At 38.9% G+C, this 16125-nt stretch overlaps 1 protein-coding gene across 1 annotated transcript in view; it reads right to left on the bottom strand.

The window, feature by feature from the left end:
* Window positions 1-430: 430 nt before the first annotated feature.
* The window catches only part of TADA1 (transcriptional adaptor 1), a 26270-nt gene continuing 10575 nt past the window's right edge, over window positions 431-16125 (bottom strand). Inside the window, exons 4-8 of the mRNA XM_015832008.1 lie at window positions 10361-10458; window positions 5471-5680; window positions 3813-3964; window positions 2128-2290; window positions 431-1099 (exon numbers count right to left, since the gene is read on the bottom strand). Coding sequence (XP_015687494.1) covers window positions 947-1099; window positions 2128-2290; window positions 3813-3964; window positions 5471-5680; window positions 10361-10458 — 776 coding nt within the window. The 3' untranslated portion in view covers window positions 431-946. The remainder of the gene's footprint in view (window positions 1100-2127; window positions 2291-3812; window positions 3965-5470; window positions 5681-10360; window positions 10459-16125) is intronic.

Here is a 16125-nt window from a genome sequence, read left to right as displayed (position 1 = left end):
ATTTTTCTTTGCACTGGAGATTCAGGCACCCTCTAGACAGATCTGCAGAACAAAAAACATGCTTCCTACGGTACAACCCCAACTAGTTCTGGGTTTTGTGAAGCTATCATTTGTGGCTAAGGAACTTTTCACCATTCCGTTTGGCAAGTCTTTACCTCATTTAGATATATTGCAAAATACTGCTGAATCACAAATTAAAAAAAATCTCTATTCTGTATTTCTGCTGTGAAACAGTATGTAGGGTGAAGGAGATTCACTTTTAAGGAGTTACGAATTCTGTTGAAGGATAACTAAGCAAACAACTTGGTTATTTTTGACTTCCAGAGAGGCAAAATATACTTAAAAAGATAATTATATATTTTAAGCTCTTTTCACAGATTTAAATATTGCTGTTTTTGTAAAAAAAAACAAAAACAAATTATTTTTATAATTGAAAATTGTCTTGCAACAAAGTTTATTTTAATGAATCAGGACTTCTCCGATATGTAATAAATCCAAATTATACAATTACCAACAAAATAACGTTTTGTTCAGTATATTTACAATGTATATGTTTGTAAAAACAACCCAAAGCAGTAGCTTAGATGACCTACGTATCTGGCAACTGTAGGAACTTTATCTTTGTCCTGCAGATATTGACAGAGCATCATCTTATATATTAAGGACAGAATAAAAACAAAAATGTAGTTTTTGCTGCAACATCCATTTTCCAATGGAACAGAAAGATTTTCAGAATTAATGATATTCAGTTTGTTGAAAGTTATCAGCAAAGTAGTCAATCTTCTAAGCAGTCAAGGCTTTGTTTTACCCTTAAATGCTCTTCAGTTTGAGTCATATTTCCATGGGAAACATGTTCACGCTTCTGCCTGGAAGCGTTCATAAAATAACACAAATGTTGAGATTCTAAAGTCAAAATGCCAGACCAAAGTCAGCACTGGAAACAGTCTTAGCACATTAGGAGGCCTTCCTTTGCAGCCAACATCTGCCGATGGATTTTGTCTTGCTGAAGTTCCTCGTGGTTTGGATGCCAGAGTTTCAGGATGATCCTTTCAATGTTGAGGGCATAAACAGTATGGGCAGGGACCACTTCCCGGTGGATCTGCAAGTACACAAGTGAAAATCTTACTGGCCACAAATTATTATCTTAAATGTCCACATTCACAAACTGAAACTAGTGATTGTATGTTCATAGAATACAGCATATAACCTTGCAATAAACAGATGGGGGGGAACAGATGAGCATTTTGGATATCTAATATTATTAACACAGAAGCATTTCAAGCAAATCAATGAACCTTTCTCACTTGCTTCCTCAGGCTCACCTGATCTCAGTGAGACATTGGTTAACTGCCCAGAGGAAAAAGAAGGGAAATGATTTAGAGCATACAAAACAAACATCAGGAGCTGCAGTGGAGTAATTGTATAATTGATAGGCAATGTTACAGGGGGAGATCAGAGCTAGAATTTTCCATATTAGCCTCAAATAATCACATTTACTTTATTGGGCCAAACAATATAGAGTATTACACCAGTCTTTCCAGAATGTTTTATACTTGCATCTGTGGATACAAATGGAGTTCACTGGTATAGATACATATTTTGTATGGTAGATGCTTTGCATAACATGACTTAATTTTTCAAGAAATGTATACACATTTCTTTACAGTTCATAATTTGGATTGAATTGTAATACATTACAAATATCATGCAGACATTATACAATATGAATATCAGTATAACTAGGTTTGAAAATTTCTCTCTTTCCAGTAAAACCTGAAATTTATATAAAAAAACTAGCTAAGTGAAGAATATCAGAGGTATCCGGAATATTGTTTATTAATTTGTTATAACTGTTTTGAAAATGTGATTTACAAATTTGAATTGAATTATGTTCTTATTGAGATTAAAGTTATGTTACTTCTAGACAATTCACTATGTTCTTGTAAGACACCATGAATCTAAAAATGTGGCAGCATACACATTTAAGAACAAATAGAAAGCAAGCTATTTATTTTCTTTCTGGATATTCTTTCCTATACCCCCATTATTTGGTAGTAACTTCTTAGTTGAACATCTCCATCAGGAGAGTAGCAACTGAAATTAAAATACGTAATCCGTGAAAGTTACCTGTAGTGCCTCAAAGAGATCATACATGTTCACTGGGGACAGAGTTGCTGGTGAGGTATCCCCAGAACAAGCCAAAAGGAGGGCTGCTTGTTGCTCTGCATCGTCAGGTGGTAGATAGGAAGCGAGGTTTTGACCAGGTGGGGGAGCCAAGCAGGTAGGAGGGCTAGGAAAAGGAACAAGTTGGAGAAAAATGGATTTGGCATCCTATGATGGGAAAAAGAAGAGTCCACTTTTGTTCTTCTTCCCACTGCTGGCTCAGATTCTGTTTTGAATATCAGAAATGTGAATTGGCACATAGCCCCCAGCAGGTCACTTGAAGGTCATGTGCAACTTCTGGTCTGAATAATGTTGTATAAGATTAGGCTACATTTGGATAAAAATGAAACTTTGGAGTGGCATTTAGTGATAGCATTTTTCAGGGCTTTTTTTCCTCATAGAACGCCCAGAACAGAGTTCCGGCACCTTTTTGGGATGGAACCTTGTAGGGTAGGCAAGGCGGGTTGTATGATGCGTATGAGTTCCGGCACCTTTTTTTTTTTTTTAGAAAAAAAGCACTGGCATTTTTCAACAAAACCTAAAGCAAATATTATGCACACTATGAAAATATTTACAATTATCAAAATGGTATGAAGGTTAGGGATAACCTAGGTCAGTGATGGCAAATCTTTTAGAGACCGAGTGCCCAAATTGCAACCCAAAACCCACTTATGTATCATTGGGTGCCAGGTGGGCGTGGCCAGGTGGGCGTAGCTGCAGTGGTAACGATAGACTGGGTGGGACTAAAAAGTTCAATCAATCAATTCCAACTCTGCGAGATCTTTTTTTTTCCTGCGAGAAGTTGAAATTGATTGATTGATTGAACTTTTTTTTTTTTGCACATGGCAGCGGAGGCCTAAAACGAAAAGGTTTTATAAAACCCAGCTGAAGGCCTAGGACTGGGGCGATAGCACGTGTGCCCACAGAGAGGGCTCTGGGTGCCACCTGTGGCACGTGTGCCATAGGTTCGCCACCACGGATCTAGGTTGTGGTTCCTTATCTATGCACAAAACCAAGTGATCTAAAATAAATAATAGAAAAATTAAAAGGTAGGAAATATAGTACCTAATTCAGGAGAGACATAACTTTTCTTCATGATTCAAAGGCAATAGCACTTAGACTTTATACCGCTCCATAGTGTTTTACAGCCCTCTCTAAGCAGTTTACACAGTCAGCATATTGCCCCCAACAATCTGGGTCCTCATTTTACCGACCTTAGAAGGATGGAAGGCTCATCAGGATCAAGCTCCAGGCTGTGGGCAGAGTTGTCCTGAAAAATGCATTCTACCCACTGCACCACCAGGCTCTTTATGAAATGTAACATGTGATAATACTTGGTCCAAGAGCACAAATGTATAACAAAAGTTTTACAAACCCCAAAACAAAGAGCAACTGTAACATTAATATACAAAATATTGCAGCAGAACTAGATTTAAATCTATGGTTCATCTTTTATATTATCTGCATGACTATTGGTTTCCCAATAAATACGGTCCCAGAAAATTTGTTGCTTAGTAAGTAATGCCTAAATTGGTCAATTTCTCATTTTTTCAAAACGTCTGAATATTAGGACATGTAGGTGTTTCTGTTAAAAGTTTCATATTCTCAACTTCTCTCTTATGCTGCATTAGTATTAAGCAAATCCTTACCACTCAGTTAAGTTATTGTAAGCAATGACACTATTCTTCAGATACGGCTGTGGATTGACATTGCTTCCAAAGGCATATTTGAAGTGACCGTCCCTCACACGGTAAGCCTTTCTTCTTGATATTACAGAGCTAAGGATATCCTTAAGATGCTTCTGCAGAGAAAGAAATGTCTATTTATTGCTTGCAAAAAAAAACACCTCCTGAAGTATACAGTGTTGCCAAGCATATTAACCAATGCAACATGAAGATTGCAACATAAAGGTCACTGCGTGGATTCCCCCTTGCTTCTGGTCATCAATCTGGAATCCTTGCCTATCCCCAGGTATAGCTCCACTGTGAAAGCCCTTTATTTGGATGATGGCTTGCTCTCATTTAACCTTTGGACACCCATGTTGTTCCCTTAGATCTATAAGACCCAACTATAGTCAATGAGGTACTCAAGTTGACTCAAAAAGTTGATTCTGTCAAGTGTTCAACTCGCAACAACCTGCATGTGAGGAGCTAATGGAAGATGTTGCAAAGAACTAAATATACAAATATTTGTGGATTAAATTTGTCTGAATCTTGCAATCAAAAAACACAAACAAAAATCTGTGTTTTGCAGATTTTATTCATTTGTGGGAAACCTATATTGGTAAGGCAAATAATTTAGCAAGAATATGTTGTCGGAAATTCTAAGAGTCAAAATTACTAACTCCTGCACACGGAAACAAGTGAGAATTAAGAATGGCCACATCTCTTTCTTCCTATTTGCCTCTTTCAAGAATAAAGGAAGAGAGGTGACATCAAGGTTCTGGTCAGAACATCAAGAGGTGCTAAACCAGCAACATAGTCTGTCATCTCTTTCTTAGCCTCCAGGGTCATTTCCAAAAGTCCTTGAAGAAATTTTCCAGAATTATTCATTTTGATGAAAAAGTTAGATGGGCCCCTTCAAACTGTACATTTCACATATGAATAGAAAAGACAGGTGACATCATCACATAACATTTTTTTGGATTCTGCATTCTGCAGAGTGTTGTTATAAGAGAACCAGTCTGATATAGTGGTTAAGGTGTTGGCCTAAAAACTAGGAGATTGAGTTTTAATCCTGCCTTAGGTATGAAAACCAGCTGAGTGACTCTAAGCCAGCCGTCTAATAAATAAACTAAAAAAAAGTCCTTTTAAAAGGTTACATGAGGCACTGTCATTCTCTAAGATTCTGAATTGTAAATAAGAGGAAATAAATCACAAAATAAAGAAGCCATAGGGGAAAAGAGCTTGTCTGTTTATAATATTGATCTCAATTGAACTTCAGATAAAGCATAAAGTGATAAAAACAAAAGCTTTCTTTAAAAGCAAAAATAAAATTTCCCAAGAAAACAGACAGGCAAATCAAATTTATGTTAGCCCATACATTTGTTCCTTAAATAGCGCAATCTTACTTTGCCTACATATACTTACAACAAGAAAGTATTCAATCATGGCCATATGTGGAAAAGTAATCCCCCAAATTAATATTAATAAGCAGACAAAATAGTTTTCATAGGTCTGTTTTCTTGTAATATGTATATTCTTTTTGCTCATATTTTTAGAAAGGCAGATAATCAATGCTAAACTTCACATCATATACAAGGTATCTGAGTATTCATGACTAAAATTGTCATTGTGTGCAATCTCACCTCTACGGCATAGACAACAACTGTAACTGCTTCTTCAGTGACATTATCCAAGCCATGCTCATAAGCAGTGACAATCATCCTTCCCTCGAGTTGGCCCAAAGTGGGAAGCATCATTGTGTGTGAACAAAGCTTCAGGTCATCGTCTTCCTGGGGATCTTTCGCCACAAACTGCTGAGCTCCAGACAAGGGATTCTGGGGCTGGAACCGGTGCTGTAAAAAAACAAACAAACAAAAGGTTCCATTATCTCTAGACAACAACATTTAGAGTCAAAATATTGTGACCTCCGGTGAAGATGGCCAACTGACAATACGCCCAGGGAGGGCTCTCTGGGACTCCCTCTGGACTGTTGCTTTTTCAATTTACTAACAGAAGGAATTGCCTATATGACTCTCCTGAGTTAGGAAGAGTTCCTGAATCACCCCATAAGATCCTCCATACAGCAACAGTCTGCAAGGTAGCTTCAGGAGCTGCGCTTTGGAGTGAGTTGGTGAACAGCTGGGCGGGCGGAGCTCCTATCATTTTGTTGTTGAAAAAGCAGCCATTTTGGAATTTACTTTTCAAGCAGACAACAAGTTGTGCCTTTCATTTCTTAATCACTTTTAGGGATTATTATCTTTCTTAAACTAAAAGACGGTCTCTTCAGTCACAGCCTGTTATTCCTTTTTGAAGATGAGCCATTTGGCGGCCTTCTTTATTGTTAAATGACAAAAAAGAGGGCTACTGAAGGCAAGCTAAAATAAGAAAGCATAGAGTATATATTTTTTTTGTGAATTTTATTTTAGTATTTTTAAGTAATTTGTAGCTTGGTCTGCTTTGATATGGGGGGGGCTAAAACCTTCTGATTTTTATGAATTCTGATTGGTCAGCAATTCTTAAGTAACTTACAAAAAATCTACACTTTGACCACAAGAGGGAGCTAAGAAGATGGCGCATGGACTTAAGCAAATCATCAGAGGTGTGTTTGAAAAATTCTTTATAGATCAACTGTGTTCTAAGAATGTTATAAAAACTACTCAAATTGCTTCAGAGATGCAATTATGTGTAGAAAATTACCAAACCACTGAGCAATTTCACAAGCAGCTGACAATGCAAAGTACTCAATTGCAATTTTGGAATATAAACCTGACACCAAACTTTATTATGATAATTTAAGTATAAACCTTACAACACAATTGAAAGAAGAGTACCAAGAAAATCTGCAACTTTTAAGAGGGCACGTTTGGGATTTTTTCTTCATGCATATTAATAAGGTTGAGAAATCCTTGAGAAAAAGAGAAGTTTATAATTACTTTATAGACATTTTAGAGAAGAAAAAGATTTTATTTTATGAAGATAAGCTGGTAAGAATGACTTAAACTTAATGAGTTAATTGGAATTAGGATGGATTTTTATCAGTCTGATATATATAATTTTTATGTTTTATATTTATATGTATTTATATTTATAAGTTTTAAAGTAAAGTGGGGTTTAATGAAAGTACGTTTTTTCTTTATATACTGTATAATGCTTACGTAATTCCTAAAGCTTTTAAAATATTATTGAAAGTATGTGTGTTAAGAGGAAGTTTAAAAAAGGTGTATTAGAATTTATTGATGTTATAAATATTCTTAAAGAAAAGTTTAACGTTGGGAGTGATTTAAATTTAATGAGTTAATTGGAGTTAGTTGGATTTTTATTGACTTGATCTATGTAATCGGAAGAAAGCTTTAATGTAGTTTTGTGTTTTGTTTGTGCTTATAAAGAGGGTTTGAAAAAAAATTTCTTTCATATATAATTAAGTAATTTTTAAAGCTTGTAAAATATTACTGAAAATGAATTTTAAAATATGTATATTAAGAGGAAGTTGAAAAAAGATGTACTAGAACTTATTGATTATAAAAAATGTTTTAAAGAAAAAATTAGTTTTAAAATGGATGTAAAAAAAGTGTTTTTTCCCTTTAAGATTAAAGAATCTGAAAGAATATAGTGAATATTGTTAATATAAATGATAGTTTATAAAGATTAATAAGTGCAATTACAAACCACACACACACACACACACACACACACACACACACACACATATATATATATATATATATATATATATATATATATATATATATATATATAGCTAGAAATAGAGCTATAGAAATATATATATTTCCACAGCAAGGAAAAAAAAGCAGAGATGGTTAAATTGATTGCTTTATTTGAAGAATATATCTAATTATGTTTTTATTTTGAAATTGTTTATGGATTTTGTGTTTGTGATTGGAAAAAAGTGAAACTTTGATTCTGGTTTTGCTAATTAGATAGATTAGTTGCTATAGAAATGGCTAGTATAGACCAATATGTAAAAGTAAGAAGTTGAGCCTATAATATTGCTATATTCTACTGTGCTAAAGAGAGTCGGAAGTCAACGCCTTTTCTTTCTTTTCTTTTTCTCCCCTTCTACCTCACATATTCTCTTCCCTTCCCTTTTTTCCCCTTCCCATTATTTTTATTTTCCTTTGTATTTTATATTTTGATAAACTAACAAATTTGTAAATAGGAAAATGTTATGTCATTTGTTTGTACTGATTATCACTCAGCTATGGCCTAAAGTTAAAAAAATAATCATTTTTATATTAGATTTCATTACAGTACCCCCCATGATGCTAATCTGGACTAGGCAGATTTTTTTTATTATCTTCACTAAAAAAAATCTGAAACAATAATTAAAATTCAGTTTCTACCCTTTATGATAATGGTTTAAATGCCTTGAAACTAAACAGAGAGATAGCAGAAATAATTAAATCAGAGTCATCTCTGATGAAATAGGTGGCACATAAATTATAAATAAATAAATAAATAAATAAAATCACTATGAATGCTACTTTAGTGCCCAATTCCTTTTGCATAGCCATTCCCTACCCAACTAGAAAAACATAAATATTTTATACAATTACAGAAACACAAAGAAATGATATATTTACCACATTTGGGCCTTTGGGCCATAAAATACTCATAATAATGTCATTAGGTGCTGCCAGAAGATAGAATGATTGCAAATAACAGCATGACAAACTAACAACAATGATGCATTGGAGTATCTGCAAGAAATACCATTTGCCTGCAAACAAGAACTAGTAGGAGCACAAAATAGACAGAGTTATAAAAAATGAAGAAGTGTTCTGGGACCTTAAAATTCAGATCGACAACATAACACCCCAGACTTAATAATTGTTAATCAAAGAGACAAAAAGTCTGGATAGTGGATGTTACAGTACCTGGAGACAAGCAGAATAGAAGAGGAAGGATGGATAAAATCACAAACTACAAAGACCTGCAAATAGGAGTAGATCAACTGTGGTCAAAGAAAGCAAAGATAGTATTAACAATAGTAGGCACCTTGGGTGCAATCCCAAAATATCTGGAGCACCACTGGAACACCATTGGCACTGACAAAATCACCAACAGTCCATTGTAAAAGGCAGCTTTACTTGGAACAGCTTACATCCTGTGATGGTACCTTTAACAACCTTGAAGTCTATCGATTTGATTCCTTCCTGTGCCTTGCAAGAATTTACCAGGAAAGTTGGGTGTACTTGTGTATGTTTAGATTCCTTTCTTTCCTCCTCTACTGCCAGCTGCTGTTCTGGGGGAGATTCAAAAGGAAAGCCTCTGTCTCCCTCCTCTCTATTTTATCTCAATGGGAGAGAAATTGTCTGTAGTCAGGAATTTAGTCACCTAATCCTTCTAAGTTCCCCTTTAGAGATAAAACAGTTTAGTCTATGGGTTAACTGTGAGTTACTTCTGCTCTCTAAAGCTTCCACTGTTCTCACCAAAGTGAAGGCCCCTGCTTCACAAGGGTGTTGTCTAAGCAGTTTTGAAATGGATCATAGTGATTAGACAACCTTCCTAGCTCTATACAACAAACAAACCAAAAAGGTGGGCAGGAAAGGAATAAAAGTTTGCTGTCCTGTCCACTATCCTCTGTGGTGCAGAATTCAACCAACCTAGACTGCTCTAAGAAGGCATGGGCAACCAACATCCATATTATTGCCACTGCCCAATGGACAAGTCTATGCAGCCACTAAGAGTCAAGTTTGATTCAAGAGACACATTTTTCTTTTTCTTACCTGCCCACTCAGAAGGTCTCCCCTACCTCAGCAGCCCCAATTTTAAAGTGTACTGCCCATTACAATGTCTTAATTGCAATCTATGGATCCTAGTCTAGATCTGAAAAAATGAAGGGAATTCACTCAATTCTACCCTAAATTCTGGAAGACATCATTCATAGATTAATCAATAGAAACCATGATGGAAAAACCTGGAACTTTAAAGTAATAATGTTCTGAAACTCCCTGCCCAAAATTACCATCTAGCTCTCATCACATTTAAAAGTATTTGCAAGTTTTGGTTAAAATCACTTTACTTTTTGCAAATGTTAATGCTTGTTAGATTACTCTATCTGTTCCCACTATAGCTACAAATTTTGCTAATTTTATTGCCATTCATTTAATATATATGCTGTCATGAACATTTGCATGGGATAAAACAAGTCTCAGTTTTAATGCCATCTTTCTTATCTTTTTTATTACCATTCAGATCGTTGTAAAAGTCTTTCACATTTTTCTGAAAGTCTTTCAGTGACTTACATTAAATAAGAGAAATAAAGGTATGCAAATATTTCTGGTTGTGCTACAACCTAGGGCATCATTGCATATGTGCTATGTGGCTGTTGCCCAAATTAGAAGCAATGTACTTTATTACTCATGCTTTCCCATACTCTACTCTGTACTGGTAAAGAGGGAAAATTGGAAAGTGTAACAAATGCTTGTGGGTGTACCAGGTATTCTGGTGTGATAACAAGGACCCTGAAATGGAACTGCTGTGTGTTTCCAATTCTTATAAGAATAACTTACATCAAACTTCTGCCGAACCGAAGAAAACTTTTTCTTCCCTTTAGGCTTGCCCTGTTTTGGTGCAGAACCTCCTGTCCAAGGCAGAGAGCCAGCACCTTCTGAAATTAAGAAACAGAGAAAAACATAAAAGTTTTATAATTAGTACATTACCAAATCGTGCCCTCCCCAATTTAAGTATATCTTAGTTGTTTCCACTTCGCAAGCTATCTCTCTTAATCATCACCTACCCATTTCTTATCTTATCTTACTGTAAGTTAGATATTCTCATTTTCATTCCAGATGACTCAACAATGACATTTTAAACTGTACTTAACATGATGTTTTCTATCAGATAGAGCTAATGACCAAGTAAATTAAAAAATCAGCAGCACAGGTATCTCTTTGAAGTCATGTATTTTAGGCTACATTCTTCAGTAAACCTTTAAAATGTATCCTATTTATATTAGGGGGACTATAACTGATTATAATACCTACAAACAAAATAGCAATTATAAAACAGCTTTTACTGATTTGATCCACTGGGGAGAGCCAAGTTCTAGTTCATCCTCAGTCATCGAAGTTCACTGGGTGACTTTGGGCCAGTCACTGTCTCAGCCCAGCCTACTTACAGGGGTGTTGTTGGCTGCCTTGAGCTATATATGCCACTTTGATCCTGAACAAAAAAGCAGGATATTAAAAATTTAGCTAAGAATTAATTAAATGCAGTAAGGAAATTTGTTGATAAGTAAAATTACAAATATAATCAGATTCAGATTATTTAACGGAAAACTTGGGAAATGATCACTGTAATTAACAACCATCCTCCTTCCTCTTTCAATGCAATTCTGCTGGTAAGTACGTTAAGCAATTCCTCTGCACTGGTGGCTAAGGGACCAGGCAGTTAGAAACCAGGGGACTGTGAGTTCTAGTCCCAGTTTGGTCTAGTCTAGCCATGAAAGCCAACTGGATGGTGTCAGGCCAGTCACTTTCACTGCACCCAACTCACCACACAGGATTGTTGTTGTGGGGAAAATCAGAGTAGGAAGTAGTATTAGATATGTTCATCACCCTGAGTTATTTATAAAAATAATAGAAGTAAAATATAAAAGAAAAAAAATACACATTTGGATGAAAGTCCAAAATCCAGCTGTAACAGAATAGGCTTATTATAGTCTGCCTTCTTTGGGGCTGCAGTACTTCCTAGACAAGAAAATAAGACATCACGGATTGGTGCTTTCCTATTCATAAACACGATTAAGGCACAGCAATGAAAGTGCCAAGTTTGAGCCACTTTCAGGTGGCTAAAATGAAAGCAAAGAATTCCAAAAGAATCAATAAAATTGCAAACATCTTTATATAACTCTATGGGGTGACAGCACTGAAATACTGTGTATAATTCAGATGATTAATCTTCTAAAAATATACTGCAGTTAAAAATCCTTGTTCAATTCAAATAATAAAGGTAATTCCCTCGGAGGAAATACTGAGGAAGAAATTTAGCTTACAGCAGAAGTTCTCAAACTGTATTTTAATATAGGGCAATATTTTAATAATGTTTATTATCCTTAATCCAATATATAGGCAGGTTTATATATATATAAATAATTATGTTATATCATATTAGACAAAATCTTCATGAAGATGTCCTGATGTCTGACCCAAGTATGCAATTCATAGCATTTGTCTGATGTGTGATATCATCACACATACCACTGTTTAGCTCCCTCTGGGATGCCTGTTCTCCAAGTATTAATTCCAAGCCCTAATGTTTGGGAGAAAGGAAAGGAAAAATTCATCTCCAGAGTTTGGTAATCTGATAAAGAAAAGGAGAGAAGGGGGGGGGAGAAATGCCGATCTTATTTTCATTTGTATTCTTTAGTGCTATATAATTTATCATCTGTAAATCCACTCTTCTGCAAATTGATTCAGCCAAGCCTGCTACCTAGCTGCTGCCACATACGGTAGTCATTGTGCATTTATTAGAAGTCTGTAGTGTGGCACTTTTGAGTTTTCATTTATGTTGATAAGGCACTTTTGAGTTTTCATTTATGTTGATATGTCATGAAATAATTTGGAGTTGAGCTAAACTTGAAGGAGATCTTATTAATTAATTAGATTTATATCCTGTCTCAACAGCTCACAAGAAGCCATACCTCTTGGTGAATCTGCCATGATTGTAGCCCACACAACCAAACTCTTTGTTCTACTAAGGGTAAAGCCCATTAGAAGATTTTCCCATAGGAGAGAGAAAGTGGGGGGTGCCAAGCTATCAAAGGGAAACTAGTGTTTTGGAAAACAAATATCTGGGAAGAAAGAGAAGTACTTTCTAGAGGAACAGCCAGCAACCTGTGATCTAGACAATGCTAGCCTTTGAAGACACTGCTGTTATAGTACTGAACGAAGTTGGTTGGTGTACTTTGGATGGGTTGGGTTCAGGTTCAAGGATAGGCCAGGATCATTCTTGAAGTGATCATTAGTAGGAGGAGCTGAAGACCTCCTGGGCAATCGGAGACCAGCATGAGAGAGAACCTATTGGGGGGGGAGCCAGAAGAGAGGAAAACTGTTCTCCCAGCCCAAAAAAAAATAAAATACTACCATCAGCCTCAAAAAGAAAGGAAACCAGCCAGTAAGTTTAGATCTATCTTATTTCTCAATAGAAAATAGATAGAGGATGTTGAAGTAGAACAGGTTGCATATTTGTTAAGCCAACATTACATGCATATATACAGAGAAAATGCAGAGATGCTGTGTTTTTCATGAAATCCTTAGAACACACAAGATGCACATTCAGGAATTCAAAGTAGTATTTATAAATCTCCCTCCCCTTATTTTTCCCAATTACACCCCTATGAGGTCTAAGAGCAAAGTCTTCCACAACCACCTACTCTCATCTGATTTGGATCTTCAGATATCATTATGCCTTACTATGTGTTACTATTTATCAAATGTATATGGTACCTAGCTTTTGTCTGAAAGCTCAAGATCCCATATATTAGTGTATCTCCCCTTTTTATCCCCAGGAAAATGTTAAGAATTCAGTTGATCAGACAGGTGGCCCAGAGTCACCCAAAAAGCTCTGTTGGCAAGTAAAAGCTTGAAAGTCAAGTCCCCTGATATATAGATTCGTATACAATTCAGTCATAGAGAGAACTGTATAGTTTTGATTCTTTTCCCAGTAAAGGTTTGTATTGTGCAACGAATGTATTAGCATTTCTTAGGTACTGCTACCAATATTCTATATTTGTTAGCCTTGGGAAAAATGAGTGAAAAGGATACTCATGAGATTTCTCTTTCCTAACTGAGCAATTAGGAAATCAGCAATAATTCTCTTACGTAACAATATACTCCCTATTTGCTAATTCAGTTAGTTAGTGAGTCCACAAATATTGAAATAGCCTTTATCATTTGTCCTTGGCAAAGACAACAATCCATATAGAAAGGCAGTATCAGAACCAATATTTAAAAACTATCAAAGACAGCAAAATATCTTGCAGGCTCCAGAAATATTCATCTATTGTATGCTTAAGTAAATTTTATGACCCATGGTTAGAGCTCAAGAGTCTTTTATACAGAGACCTGATCATCTGACTGGATGCTTACTTGGTGAAGGGATTTATAATGGAGAAGCGAAGAGAGGCTGACAGTTCAAAGACTGTGTCTGTGCTGGGAGAGCGGCGGCGGCAGCGTTCGGCGGCGGCGTTCGGCGGCGGTGGCGAGAAACGGGCGGTGCGACCCCGCCCGTCCAGCGTTGGCCTGCGGCTGGCCTCCTTCAACCCCGCCGGGGGTGGACCTCACCGGGCGGGCGCAGGCCGGGCTGGGCCTTGGGGCCTGCTGGGCTCGTGGCGGCGCCGCCGGGAGGAGCGCCGGTTTCGGGATGGCCGTGACGGAGTCTCTTTTGCAGTCTGGCTGGCCTTCCATTTTGCTTGTGGGACCGGCTGTTTTTGCGCTCCGCTTGTGGATGAAGCAATCGCGGTCCTGGAGGGGGGCCAGGGGGGCCACTTCGCGGCTTCAAGAGAAAGACGGCTGTTTAGCTGGAATCAGTCGCTCCGGCCACCATCTTTACCATCAACCCATGTTCTTCCACTTTGGATATATTGTTCTGTTTGGGCTCTCCCTATTCTGACTATCCAGGAAGCATATATGGGCTTATACCATTATATGCTGGCTTAAGGGACTGTGGCCAATGCTTATTGATTTTGTTTAACTTTTAATCACGTTACCTGGCGACTGACCTCTATGCTTTGCGAGAGTCCCCGCTCGCGCAGCTTTGGCCCTCAAAGTTAACGAGGGCCCACCTTGAGGAGGGGTTTTTAAACCAAGAGAGGTGGCAAAAACGGAGGCTAAGGGGATTTTTAGTTAGGTTTTTAATTCGGATCTTAAGGGGTCCCAGGGAGGGGGGTGGGACGGTGGACNGGCTATGGTTCCCGGGATTGGGGGAGGGGAGCATTTGACGGAGGGCAGTACCATCACGACTGTGGTTGGGAGAGGCAGATATGGCGGGGGCACAGGGCCGTATCAAATATTGGGAGCACGCCCCCGCTGTGTGCAAGCTGTGGCGTGCTCCGGCCCTCATAGCCCCACCTGCGTCTCTGGAGGTCTGGGAATTCAGGGCCTGGGCTTCCAACTGATGTTGTGTAACGCCAGGTCCGTGATGAACAAGGCTCCCCTTATTGCCGACTTGGTCTCAGAGGGGGACTCGGACCTGGCGGGTATTACGGAGACCTGGCTGGGTCAAGAAGGGGGGGTGCCCCTCGTTGAAATGTGCCCGCCAGGTTACCGTGCATTCCATCAGTCGAGAGCCCAGGGTAGGGGTGGCGGGGTGGCGGTTATTATTAGGGAGGTCCTGGACCCGAGGGAGACCACTGTGCCGCAGACTGTCGGTTGTGAGTCCTTGGGTGTGAAGTGGGGTCATGGGAGGCAGTGGGGCATGCTGATAGTGTACCTGGCTCCCCGCCACGTGTCGGCAGCCCTACCCGAGCTTCTCGGGGTGATCGCCGAGATGGCGGTTGGGACCCCTAAGCTGTTGGTTATGGGGGATTTCAACCTGCTGTCGGTAGGCGAGACGTCTGAGGTGGCTCAGGAGTTCATGGCCTCCATGACGGCCATGGACCTGACCCAACTAATTAGGGACCCTACTCACACCGGAGGACATACGCTGGACTTAGTTTTTGCCTCCGGCCAGTGGTTGAGTGATCATGGATTAGGGGACATAGTGGTTGAGCCCCTGTCATGGTCTGATCACTCGCTCCTTCGACTGGCCTTCCCGACTGCTACACCCCACCACGGGGAGGCGGACCCAGGAGAAATAAGATGGTTCCGCCCCAGGCACCTGATGGATCCTGAGAGATTCCAGACGGAGCTTGGGCCAATACCTGTGACTCCGACCCATGGCTCGGCGGGGGACCTGGTGGCCGCCTGGAATAGGGCGGCCGGTGGGGCCTTAGACCGGGTCATGCCACTGCGGCCTCTCCCCGTCGCCGGACCACCTGGGCTCCCTGGTTTTCCGGAGAGCTTAGGGGGATGAAGCGCCGGAGGAGACGCCTAGAGGGTGTTTGGAGGACTACCCACTCCGAGACCGACCGGACAAGGGTAAGGTCACATTTAAGGACTTACCTAGTGGCGTTGAGGGCAGCGAAGCGTAACTACTTTTCTGCCCTCATCGCGTCTGCGGGAAACCGCCCTGCCGCCCTTTTTCGGGTGTCCCGCTCCCTCCTACATCAGGGGGCACAAGGGGCCCCCTTGCAAGGGCGGGCAGAGGAGTTTGCGAGTTTCCTGCAAGATAAAAT

Source organism: Protobothrops mucrosquamatus, unplaced genomic scaffold (assembly GCF_001527695.2).
Source record: "Protobothrops mucrosquamatus isolate PMUCROS unplaced genomic scaffold, P.Mucros_1.0 scaffold_294, whole genome shotgun sequence".
Classification (NCBI taxonomy): domain Eukaryota; kingdom Metazoa; phylum Chordata; class Lepidosauria; order Squamata; family Viperidae; genus Protobothrops; species Protobothrops mucrosquamatus.
Note: the sequence above shows the minus strand (reverse complement) of the source record. Positions and strands in the feature narration are given on the sequence as shown.